This window comes from Penicillium hordei (genome assembly GCF_028827395.1).
Source record: "Penicillium hordei strain IBT 12815 chromosome Unknown utg000006l_segment0_segment0, whole genome shotgun sequence".
Classification (NCBI taxonomy): Eukaryota; Fungi; Ascomycota; class Eurotiomycetes; order Eurotiales; family Aspergillaceae; genus Penicillium; species Penicillium hordei.
The window spans coordinates 1,576,671-1,589,486 of record NW_026623147.1 but is presented as its reverse complement, the minus strand read 5'-3'; the positions used below and the strand labels follow the sequence as shown (position 1 = coordinate 1,589,486).

The window sequence follows — 12,816 nt, the reverse complement described above, 5'->3', positions numbered from 1 at the left end:
ATGTGCACATGACCGTCTTCCTTCTCGACTGTGTGATTTTATCTTCCTCTTGTCCCCGCAAGCTATTGGCCTTGCGGGATGTGTCGTTTCTTGCATTATCCGTGACTATGTGTCCCCCACTTTGTTTTTTTTTTTTTTTTTTTTTTTTTGCCGACTGTCGTTGCGGTATGACATGATTCTCATTACTTTGCGAGTTATTCTTTCATTTTTTCTGGGTTATATTTACTCTATCTGTTGATCGGCCATTATTACTGGTTTCGACTCTGGCGTTCATTGGATTGGTATGGTTCAGGTACTGCGATATGCTTCATCATATATCGTTCTCATCTACTATGTTCTTAGGATGCTAGGTTGAATTCTATCCTATCTTAGCATTTGATGGAATACCCGTTCTATCATCATCCCCTCAATAATATTGGAAGATGGACAATATATCTTGCTTTACCCTATGTAGGGCAAAATAGCATATTGGCTATCAAGGAATTTCTGCCCCAGAAATCTCTGAATAGGAACATACAAATATGGGAGTGGAAGACGAAGTAATTCATATTCTAATATTGCTGGGTTATGCTTGGACTACACTCTGTATAGCAGGTATTGCTTCAGGGTAGGTAGGCATAGCATTCATGGACCCGTGCAGCGGCAGGTTGGTGGACCCCAGAGTAGCTGACTCAGCCAAACATCACGTGCAGAGACACCACACGTGACCGTGACCGTCTCCCAACCCCAGCATGTAGGTTGGAAATGATGAGCAATGACCGACAAGGGAAGTAAAAATCACACAATCATCAAGTCTAAAATAGGGTAAAGCTCGAGCAACCTTTCGACTCTTCAAAGACCGCAAGGTGTGCCTTATATCCCCCCCCCTAGTGCCTGATTGGGAGCTCCCGCTCGACACCTGAGGCAGGCACACTTCCGACAACTCGCACCTTGCACCCCATTCCTCTTGCAACCTCTCCATCTCATCGTTCCCCCATCCATTCCTCTCCCACAGTGTCATATTCTTTCCCCAATACCCTCCCTCTCTCGATATCGCATGATCTCGCGTCTATTTTATTGATCTGCTTTATCGATTTCCCCCCGTTTATTGCGCCTGTGACTCTTAAAAATCTGTCTTTGGACCTCCAGATCAAATGATCGCGTCTCCTAGATGACCTTCCCTCCCCCTCACCCTTCCGCCCAATCGTCGATTGCTTCTGGCACCGATAAATCTTCTTCGACCAGGACCGATATTGGTGCCTGGGGTCGGTCCGTGTCGCAGTCCGGCGCACGTCGTGGGTTGACTCCACTCGCGACCAACATATCCTCCGCCGCTCCCCCCACGGCTTCCCGGGGCTTGGACGCAGGCCTTGGGGTTTCGACACCGTCTTCTTTCTCTGCTGTGCTGAGCTCTGCCAGGGGTCTCTCCGGTGGAAGTCCCAAGCATACATCTTCGCCCTTCACATCATTGCAATCTGGCTCGCAACAGCACGCAACAACCCTCTCGTCTCCTAAGTTCCGAGCTCACACCCCTTCCATAGGGTCCCATTTGGCCTCTACTACAGGCTCCACCCCGGGTGGAGGAGGTACTGGGGGAGGAGGTGGTGGGCCGGGATCTTCCAGAGGCGTCTTCTCGCCGCTCTCGTCCGGAACAACCGTGAATTCTCCCACAGGCTTCGCTTCTGACAAGCCGGGCTCCACAGCCGCCCACTCGAGCCAATCGTCGCTCACCAAAATCTCCATTGCTCAGGTGTTCCTGTTGCTCGATTCTATTACAGAGAAGGAGGGAAAAGAGAAGTGGGAGACAAAGGCTGCCCAGATACACAAGGTTAGTGGTGCTGCCATATATTTCAACCCACTCGATTCTAATAACCGCAGCTTGTGACATCGAACGGAATGGAGGTCTTTTCTAAATACTTTCGCCGCCTCCTAACAGGAAATGCGCCACAAATCTTCCCGGGCGTCAACAAGTCCGTTGAGAATGCGGGCAACTACCCTCTCCTTGTCCAGGAACTGCAGAAAGTGTCTTCTGACATGGAGCAAGCCCAGAAAATCGCTGAGACAGTAGATACTTCTGAAGGAGATATCTTCCGCGACTTCGACCTTTCTACTTTCCTGGATCATTTCCGACTCGACCCAGTTGTCAAGGTTGCACTTGCCTTGGCCTTCAAGTTGACAAGCAAGTCAGATCTTCGTGCTAAAGGTATGTTTGCTCCTTTACGCCTCTTGATTAGCTCTAACCACCCTCGATAGCCGATGCCATCCTCTCGAATTCTATCGCACCTTTCTTGCAGAGCTTGGCGAGTCCCAACGAAGTGACCAAGGATTATCACAACTCCTTCCTTGGCATGACGATTGAACGTTTCATCCTATACCCTCCCCGCAATTTTACCGACGATGTCAAGGCGAAGCTGGTTTACGCGGCTAATCTGCGATACCAAAAACTTGGCTTGGATATGCCATTCGAAGTTTCCTCTGCTCTACAAATGTTCAATTTTGTCAACCCTCAATATGTCCTTGTGCGACAGCTTCACGCCAAGGGAGCTCGTGCCACTGCAAATATCGAGACAATAAGTGAATTGCTAAATTCAGACCAGAAGAACTGGAGTGAAGAACATTTAGCCAGCGCCCTTCTCTTCATGATCCTGTCGCAATATTGGGAACAATTCTCACTAGAGACATTCTTAAGTGCATATAACGACAAGCCTATCAATTGGCCCCTGGTGTTCCGCCACTTCGATCGTGAGGGCCTCCGAGTGGATCCGAAGCAATTCACCAAATTGTACAGCGTTCTTTCCGCCATGTCGGTCGACGACTCGTCTTTGGATGTTCAAAAGCTTTGGGGTGGAGACTGGGAGCATCGTGACACGCAGATGTCATTCCTGACAGCTTTTGTGGCTTCTCGGATCGACCCATCGCACATCACCAATCTTCGTGCAACTTTCCCCACTGACTTCTTTGAAGATGCCCCTGATCTCGTCAAATTGCAAGGCGAGCGTGCGGCAAAGTCACCTCTTCGGTCCATGGACGCTATGAAAGCAATTTTCGATCTTGCTTTGTTCTCCCAGGCTTCGTGGGCTGCGACAGAAAGCCAGCTCCTTATAAAAGCTGTTGTTCAATTCGATTTGCCAGTCTTCCTCGTTTCCGCTCTTGCTGTTCCCCAGCCATGGTCCAGTGTTCAGCAAAGCTTTGTGCTGCGCACATTCATTGTCTTCATCTCGAAGCAAGAGGATGGGTATCAGCTCGCTCTCCACGGCGCCTGGCGTCAAGATCGACAATGGGTATCAGAGCAGCTTTTCACCACTTTCACTCAGGATCCTACATCTACTGCTGTGATCTATGAGCACGCCGCGGCATACGGATGGCTGGATTATCTCCTGGGTTTCACTAACGGTCTTGCTCTCGATCTTGCCTGCTACTCTCACCGTAAAAGTCCCTTTGACCTTGAGCAGTGGGTTCGAAATGCCGCACAGAAAGGCGCCATTGATATGGGTGGTCTGCTTTCCAAGTTCCTGCGAATCAAAGCCGAGGACGAATTGCACGTCCAACGGAAGGAGCAGTCTGCTCATCAAATGGTCAGCCTCGCAGTCAAGACTGTTTATACGCTTTTGTCTGTACTGGAGGAATACGTTGGAGACCGCGAAAATCTCACACCTGTCCAACGCATTTGCATTCAGACATACCCTCGCCTGATCAACTACGGCGAAGGATTCGATGATATAATCGACGCTAATGGCGAGAACGGCAACACGTTGCCTGACTCCATCGACAAGCAAATGCAAGAGCTCTTTGGTAAAATGTACCACGAGGAACTCTCCCTGCGTGAGATGCTGGAGTTGATGCGTAAATACAAGTCTTCGCGCGACCCCATAGAACAAGATCTGTTTGCCTGCATGGTACACGGCCTAGTCGACGAATATCATTGCTACCATGAGTACCCGCTTGAGGCTTTGACCAAGACTGCGGTCATGTTTGGTGGCATCATCAACTTCCGTCTTGTTGACGGCATCACGCTGAAAGTGGGCCTGGGTATGATCCTCGAGGCTGTCCGCGAACACGAACCCCATGACCCGATGTACAAGTTTGGTGTGGAAGCGATTGAGCAGTTGATCAACCGTCTCCCCGAATGGGCTGGGTTCTGCCACCTGCTCTTCCAGATTCCCTCTCTTCAAGGCACGCCCATCTACCAAAAGGCAGAGGAGGTGCTCCGTGAACAAGGAAATCAGATTGGCGAAGCGGAGGCAGGACCCTTCGATGGTCTTGCTTCTGCGCCCCTGGCCAATGGCAATTCTATCGACTCTCCCATCGCCGATGGCTCCGTGCGCAAGTTCCGTGCTATTCAACTCGACCCACCTCTTCGATCTGAACTCTACGAAGATCCGGATGAAGACATCCAGGACAAGATTCTTTTCGTTCTCAACAATGTTTCTGAGCAGAACATTGACGAGAAACTTGAAGATCTTCAAGAAGTGTTGCGCGATCAACACCACCAGTGGTTCGCCGCGTACCTGGTGGAAGAACGTGCCAAATTGCAGCCCAATTTCCAGCAGCTCTACCTTGACCTTCTTGGGCGCATTGGCGACAAGATCCTCTGGGCCGAGGTCCTGCGGGAGACCTATGTCAGTGTCGCTAAGTTGATTAACTCAGAAGGCACATTAAGCTCGTCCACCGATCGCGGTCATCTGAAGAACCTTGGTGCTTGGCTTGGCTCGTTGACTATTGCCAAAGACAAACCTATTAAGCACAAGAACATCTACTTCAAGGGCCTGCTTCTCGAGGGCTATGACACCCAACGCCTCATGGTTACGATCCCCTTTACCTGCAAAGTTCTTGTGCAGGCTACCAAATCCACGGTCTTCAAGCCACCCAACCCCTGGCTGATGGATATCTTGGGCCTGCTGTTGGAGCTTTATCATTTCGCCGAATTAAAGCTCAATCTCAAGTTCGAGATTGAAGTCCTCTGTAAAGATCTTGATCTCGACCACAAGACAATTGAGCCTGCAATCGTCATCCGCGATCGTGCTGCACATGTCGAGGAACCACTGCCCACTGTTAACGCCCCAGAGGGTCTGACTGAACCATTTGAGGACCTGTCCCTCGGCACTATCAACCCAGCCATCCGGAACGAGAGGCTGTCTCCGGCCGCCATCATGTCAACCCTGCCAAGTCTTGACAAGATCCTTGTCCTGCCCTCATCGGCGAGCAGCATGGTCGACCCCACCATTCTCAAACAAATTGTGCACACCGCAGTCGAGCGTGCCATTGCCGAGATTATTACTCCCGTCGTTGAGCGCTCTGTCACCATTGCGTCCATTTCCACTGTACAGCTTGTTTCCAAGGACTTTGCCATGGAACCTGATGAGGAACGCGTGCGGCATGCCGCGGGCATCATGGTTAGACAACTTGCCGGTAGCCTGGCACTCGTCACCTGTAAAGAGCCTCTCAAGGTTAGCATGACCAACTACATCCGCATGATTCAGCAAGACTACTCCGAGCAGCCCATCCCCGAGGGTTTGATTCTTATGTGTGTCAACGATAACCTGGATGCTGCCTGTGGCATTGTCGAGAAAGCGGCGGAGGAAAAGTCGTTGCCTGAGATCGAGAAGGTGATTGAGCCTCAATTGGAGGCCCGTCGTCGCCACCAGGCCAGTCGCTCTAACGATCCTTTCATTGATCCTTCAATGAACCGTTGGGGATTGTTTATTCCGGAGCCTTACCGCCAAGCACCAGGCGGTCTCAACAAGGAGCAACTTGCCATATACGAAGAGTTTGCCCGTCAGTCCCGAGGCCCGGCGCCATCCACTGATGCATCGGCCGGCCGTCAACTCCCTGATGTTCTTGGAGAATCCTACCCTGCTATTCCAAACCTTTCCACCCCAGCTGAGCAGCCAGCCATCCCTCACAGAACCCCCCAGGCGCAGCCTGCCGTTTCTCAAATGGCCCCCGTTCAGACCAACGGGTTCCTCGATGCTCAAAGCCCCCGGGAAAGAGTTGAAAGCCTTGTCTCCGACCTACAGCAGTCTGCTCGCAGCGCCCCTGAAGAACACGTCAAGGATCTTGGCAGAGACAGTGCAGTTCTTCAAGAATACAACCAAGCATTGCGCAGCATCCTTAACTCGACGAACGGAGAGGAGCTAGCACGACTGACCTCTTTGAAGGTTTGCACCCTTCTGTATTCCCAGCCACATGGATCTCTCGAAATTGAAGTTCTCGTGCACCTTCTTGCCAAGCTGTGCGATATGTCCAGTCTCATTGCTCGGTACACGTGGGCACTACTCTCCGAAGTTGATGATGAGCACATGTTCAATGTGCCGGTCACCGTTGCTCTCATTGACGCAGGTCTCCTTGACATCCGTCGGGTCGATACGAACCTGACCCGACTCATTCAATCCAGGAACGTGCCCGCCTTGGAGTTGCTGGGTAATCTGATGGATCGCGTTCTTTTCAATGAAGAACCCTCGGCCCTTCGATCAGACTTCTCTGGCAGTCTGGATGCCATGAGCCAATGGCTTGCTGAAGATGCCAGCGTGGCTCCAGGTCTTGAAATCGTGCGAAAGCTGCGCGAGTCTGGTATTCCCGAAGTCGTCAACACTCTCCTTGGTGATCAAGCTAGGTCCAAGCGGGACCAAATGGAGTACATCTTCAGCGAGTGGATCGGTATTTACAAGGCCCCTGGTGCGACGGACCGCACCTTCCACTCTTTCCTTCAGGACCTCCACAACCGCCAAGTGATGAACAGCCAGGAGGATTCTGCACTATTCTTCCGTCTTAGCATCGACATTTCTGTCGCCATGTTTGAGCATGAGTCTCAGAACCCCAACGGCAGCCTTGATGAGGCCTTCCTCTACATCGATGCCCTCGCTAAGCTCGTCATTCTTCTCATCAGATTCCAGGGCGAGAGCGCTGGCGCTGTCAAAGCCAGCAAGGCTACGTACTTTAACTCCATTCTGTCTCTCTTGGTGCTGGTCCTCAATCACCACCAGGTCATGAGAGGAGAAGCTTTCAACCAGCGTGTATTCTTCCGTCTCTTCTCAAGCATTCTGTGCGAGTACTCCATGAACGGCCTCCAGCACACTGAGCAGCACCAGGGAATGATTTTCGCCTTGGCCAACAAATTCCTCTCCTTCCAGCCCCGTTATGTGCCCGGATTCGTTTATGGCTGGCTTTGCTTAGTCTCCCACCGCGTCTTCATGTCTGACATGCTCAACATGCCCGACCGTGCAGGATGGGCGCCTTACTGCGAAATCATGCAAGCCTTGCTGTCCTACATGGGCGAGCAACTAAAGGCTGCCAATATCACATACGTTGCTAAAGATCTATACAAGGGCGTTCTCCGTATCTTGTTGATTTTGCACCACGATTTCCCCGAGTTCGTGGCTGAGAACCATTTCCAGTTCTGCAATGTGATTCCGGCCCATTGCGCTCAGCTCCGTAATCTTGTCCTCAGTGCATACCCCTCTTCGTTCCAGAAACTTCCCGATCCTTTCCGCGAAGGCTTGAAGGTCGAGCGTATTGAGGAGATGCGGGAAATCCCCAAGATTGCTGGTGATATCGTTGCGCCCTTGCATCTCGCCAACATCAAGGACATCGTTGATGATGTGCTCCAGAACGAGAGCATCTCTGAGTCTGCTGTTCAGCAGCTTTGCGACGCAATTCTTAACCCTGATTCCAAGGACACTGGGCTCTTCTTTGTCCCTGTCGACGTGGATGTCGTCCTGGTTAATGCGCTTGTGTTGTATATTGGTCAACAAGCCGCGGTGGAGCATGCTTCCAAAGGCAACACCCGCAGCGCCTTTGAGAACTCGACTCACGCTGCTCTTCTGGAGAAGATCGCCCAAGTTCTGCGACCTGAAAGTCGCTACTACTTGCTCAGCGCAATGGCCAACCAGCTCCGCTACCCCAACAGCCACACCTACTTCTTTAGCTTCACGATTCTCCGTCTATTTGGTGTGGACTACTCTGAGCAAGATGACTCGGACATTCGCCAGCAAATCATTCGTGTGTTGTTAGAGCGGCTGATTGTCCACCGCCCGCATCCATGGGGTCTGATCATCACCCTGCAGGAGCTCCTCCAGAACCGGAGCTACTCATTCTTCCGCCTCCCCTTTATTCAGGCGGCACCTGAGGTAAGCTTACCACCAATATTCCACAATCTCACGATACTAACTCCTCCTCAGATTGGCCGTCTGTTCGACGCTCTTCTCCAACACATCCAACAACAGAGCCCTCGGCCCATCGCCTAAGATTCTCTGGGCTTCTCATCCTCATCCTCTCCTTCCATATCTCTCCTCAAGTTCTTTCTCTGGTGACTCGGGCGGTACAGGAGTACTTCGTTGCATGTAATTTTCACGGGGTTCTCTTACGCAATTGCTCCTCTGTGCCTTTTTCTATTTTATCTTTTCAGTTTCATGTTACGGCAGGGGTTAGCCGCGGTGATGGCATGCATATTTATTTTTTCTTACGATTTTCGCATGACTTGAGGTTCCATGATATTTTTTCGCGTCTCATGCTGCCCGCGACCTGTAATGATGAGACTGTAAAAGCTGGAGTTGACGGTGTCTTCATTATCTACATGGGGCAATGCTAATTTACTATTCTTATGATCATTGTAGTTTCTTTTTGAACCCTCCATATGGCTTCATATAGTTTAATGAACCACATCTCTTTGTCACTCTTTGTCGCTCTTTGTCACTCCTTGTCACACTATCACTCACGCCCTAGACTGAATATATCCAGGGGAAAGGAACTGGCAGATATCATCGTAGACATATGGTTGTAGGGCGAAGCTTCCTAGGTTGGACGGAGACCTCGGTGCAGATAACGACGATAACAGGATAAGCCTCATGAGAACACAACTTCCCAGCTTGTTTCTGCCAACTATTCCCTCTACAATGGCGGACTCCGAATTTGGAGATGAGTCCGAATATGGCCTATCTTCTGCCAGGGCAGTCATCATGGTGGGTATATTGATGCAAGTTTCCCAATTGTAACTGACGCAAGACAGGACGCGGTCCTCGCGCCGTTCCGCGCGCTGGTATCCAAGTCCGCCTTACGGCTATACCTGAACACGCTGATGTTCATGGGCGCCGCAGCATTCCTAATAGGAATCTCCGCAGTTGCCTATGGAGTCTTTTATTTCAAATTTATCCCCACGGTCGGACTACAGCGCGAGGTCCATCTACAATTCGGGTACAATCACATTCCCCACAACTAGTCACCAAGCTTTACTAACTCGCGCATAGCAATGGCAACCCCTGGGGCACAGCAAACTTCGACTCTGAGTTCGTGGCTCTCCAGCCATACGACGTATCTGTGACTCTCGAACTACCACGCACACCCTCAAACCTCGATACAGGCAATTTCATGCTCGACCTCACCCTCTTCTCCTCCCGCCCCGCGTCATCCCTCCTACCCGGTCCGAATAATGCCCCCATCTCGCAGGCCCGCCGCCCTGCTATCATGACCTATGCTTCGCCGCTGGTGGATGTTGCCCGCAGAGCAGCGCGTATGCCGCTCTATGTTGTTGGCTGGTACCGGGAGTCGGAGACGCTGGAAGTGCCCATGATGGAGCACCTTGAGTTTGCAAAGGGGGTGCAGAATCTACCGCAGAGTCTGCGACTGGAGATTCAAAGTGACTTGAAGATGCAGGTCTATACCGCTCGGGTAGAATTCCGTGCCAGGCTTACGGGGCTTAGGTAGGTCTTTTCGGGGATGGTGATGTTTAAGATGTGGCTAACAGATCGACAGGTGGCTTATGTATCGCTGGAAGATTACTTCTTTTGTTGTTTTCAGCTCTCTATTCTGGTCTGTCTCCATACTCTCTGCTGGCTTGACGTGGCTGGCGATGGCTTGGGTTTTGGGGACTGAGCCTAAGAATGAGATTAAGGAGGAGCCGGAAGACTCTATCAAAGAAGATACTGAGGAGCAGGATACTTCTGATGAATCTTCCGAGGTCAAAAAGGAGGAGCCGGAAGAGCAGGAAAGGAGGTTGCTTTCTAGTTATCCGGCTGAGGGGGATGAAGCTGGTACAGGCTCTGGACTAGAAAGCGCGGAAGCTCGTGGAGTACAGAGACGGCGGAGTCATTTGACAGAAACAGATTGAAAGTGATTTCATTGGTCTAGCTGGTCTCATTGGGTGCTATATGCTGTAATGTCGTTATGATATAGTGTGAATGACATTGTGGATCGTTTGGGCCGATTGCGACAACGCAAAGCGGGGGGGAACTTTCTTCCCCTCCATTCTTCACATCTCAACCCACTCCGCCCCCAATGCATATCCTGGTATGTAGGTATAGTTCTTACAGTATCAATTTAAAGACTCATCTCTGTCTAGGTCACCAACGACGACGGTCCTCCGTCAAACCAGTCATCGCCGTACGTGCATTCGCTCGTTCACTCGCTTCAGTCCGCCGGCCACACGGTCTCGGTCATTCTCCCGCACCAGCAGCGATCATGGATTGGTAAAGCGCACATCGTAGGTGCGTCCGTCAAACCTACCTACTTCCGTCCCGGAACGCTCCATCAAGAAGACGGGACAACACACCATCTGCCCCGAGGCAGTGATGGTGAACCCGACGAAGGCGACGAATGGGTTCTGATCGACTCCACTCCCGCAAGCTGTGTCCAGATCGGTCTATATCACTATTTCAAAGAACGTGGCCCTATCGATGTCATTGTGTCTGGTCCAAATTATGGTCGCAACACAACCGCACTGTTCGCATTGTCGAGTGGGACCATTGGCGCAGCGATGGAAGGTGCCTGCTGCGGCAAGCGGTCAATTGCTTTGTCGTATGCTTTCAGCTCTCGGAACCATGACCCTGTTGTTATTGCAGAGGCCTCGGGTCATTCAGTCAAAGTGATTGAGCATCTTTGCGCGAACTGGGCAGACGACGTGCACCTCTATACCGTCAACGTTCCCCTTGAACCCGGCGTTAGTGATAATAAGGTCTTATATACCAATATGCTGCAGAATACGTGGACCGGGAGTTGCTTCCAGGCTGTCGATCCCACGGCCGCAGACGACCCTGACTTGCAAGAACAGCTGCTGCGCAACGGAGGCGAGACGGAAGGAAAGAAACCGGATCAGACTGTCGGTAACAGCGAGAAATCATCCTATGGACCCCGGATTCAACACAAGCATTTCAAGTGGGCGCCGAGCTTCCAGGACGTTTACCGAAGCGTGGAGGAAAGTGAGCCTGGCAATGATGGCTGGACCGTCAAGGAGCAAATGACTAGGTTTGTCCAATGCCCCCCCCCCCCTTTTTTTTTTTTTTTTTTTTTAGTTATGAACATCGACTGACTTTCACAGCATAACGCCTCTCAAGGCCAATTTCATGCATGCACCCGGTATTTCGGGGGAGATTCAGCTGTGAGTGAAGACTTTGACATGATGGGAGCATGGTATGGAGGGTTCTATCCGAAATCTACATGTTGCATGCACTTTAGATATCTGGCTTAGCTGTTAGATACCATGTCCCCTCCCCTTTGATCTGCTTTTCTTCTTGTATTGGCGCCCTTTCTGATAGACGGAGATCTTGTAGATCGGCCAATCAGCCCTCATTGTACTCCCTCGTCGACTGCGATGACTCCTACGTGCAAGAAATGGTTGACCGGGCATTGACCCGTCGCCTGGGAAGTGCCTCCAAGCGTGTGTCTTCTGTGTCCGAACTACCGGACTCTTCCGCGCCACTTTTCCAGTACCGCGAATATGAGCGCCTCGATTTCGAACATATCATGTCCAGATCCTCGACATCTCTTTCAAGCGCATACATCATCCGGAAAGCTTTGATTCGCAAGCACTATCTCTCAAATACAGTGGCCAATTGGATCTCAAAACACCCAGATAGCATCCTACGACACCACTTCAAGCCCGCTTTCGACTTCGAACTCGACTATGCCGAATTCCTCGACGACGCCCTACTAGAAGCATACGAGTTGAACGACAGCCTAGCCAAGAACGAAGAGCGACCCGACTCCGAAAAGGAATGGTGGATCCTCAAGCCTGGTATGAGCGATCGAGGCCAGGGAATCCGAATCTTCAACAGCGAAGACCAGCTACGCGAGATCTTCGAGGAGTGGGAAGAAGACTCAGACGACGAGAGTGGGTCTGAGACAAACGCCGAAGAAGCGGAAGACAACGCAGGCGCCGCCTTAGACACAGGCATCGTCACTTCGCAGCTGCGCCACTTCCTCGCACAACCCTACATCGACCCTCCCCTCCTCCTCCCATCGTCCTCAAACCGCAAATTTCACATCCGCACCTACGTCCTCGCCTCGGGATCACTCAAGGTCTACGTCTTCAAGGAGATGCTTGCGCTGTTCGCTGCTAAGGCCTACTGCGCTCCACACGAAGAAGAAGACGACGTCGCCGACCTCGCTCGTCATCTGACCAACACCTGTTTTCAGGAAGGCGGTAGCTCGAACGAAGGCAGTGTGCGTCGCTTCTGGGACCTCGACCATCACGTCCCTGGTCTCAGTGCAGACTGGAAGGAGAAGATCTTTGATCAGATCTGCTCGGTGACGGGTGAGGTGTTTGAGGCTGCCGCTCGGGGTATGATGATTCATTTCCAGACTCTGCCTAATGCGTTTGAGTTGTTTGGTGTTGATTTCCTCATTGATGCTACTGGGGATGTGTGGCTACTGGAGCTCAACGCATACCCCGATTTCGCGCAGACTGGTGAGGATCTGAAGGAGGCGGTTGTTGGGCGCTTGTTTGAAGAGGTGGTTGATGTTGCTGTCAAACCGTTCTTTGGATTGGGTGATGGGGCTGGTACTGATGATATGAAGCTGGTTGCTGATATTGATCTCGGGAGACATGCTTAGAGATGGGGTTAGAAT

The 12,816-nt window shown here is 51.4% G+C and overlaps 3 protein-coding genes across 3 annotated transcripts; all 3 read left to right on the top strand.

Annotated features, from left to right (window-relative positions):
• Window positions 1-1,150: 1,150 nt before the first annotated feature.
• N7537_011294 (CCR4-NOT core subunit CDC39) lies at window positions 1,151-8,222 on the top strand (the record flags this gene model as incomplete). The annotated part of the gene is made up of 4 exons (XM_056902348.1): window positions 1,151-1,807; window positions 1,858-2,182; window positions 2,233-8,105; window positions 8,157-8,222. The coding sequence occupies 4 exons, from the start codon at window positions 1,151-1,153 to the stop codon at window positions 8,220-8,222; spliced, it is 6,921 nt and encodes a 2,306-aa protein (XP_056747635.1).
• A 648-nt stretch (window positions 8,223-8,870) lies between these two features.
• On the top strand, window positions 8,871-10,081 carry N7537_011293 (seipin; the record flags this gene model as incomplete). The annotated part of the gene is made up of 4 exons (XM_056902347.1): window positions 8,871-8,936; window positions 8,984-9,168; window positions 9,222-9,674; window positions 9,727-10,081. The coding sequence occupies 4 exons, from the start codon at window positions 8,871-8,873 to the stop codon at window positions 10,079-10,081; spliced, it is 1,059 nt and encodes a 352-aa protein (XP_056747634.1).
• A 167-nt stretch (window positions 10,082-10,248) lies between these two features.
• On the top strand, window positions 10,249-12,801 carry N7537_011292 (uncharacterized protein; the record flags this gene model as incomplete). Its single annotated transcript, XM_056902346.1, has 4 exons — window positions 10,249-10,260; window positions 10,313-11,214; window positions 11,288-11,347; window positions 11,520-12,801. The coding sequence occupies 4 exons, from the start codon at window positions 10,249-10,251 to the stop codon at window positions 12,799-12,801; spliced, it is 2,256 nt and encodes a 751-aa protein (XP_056747633.1).
• Between the last annotated feature and the right edge of the window lie 15 nt (window positions 12,802-12,816).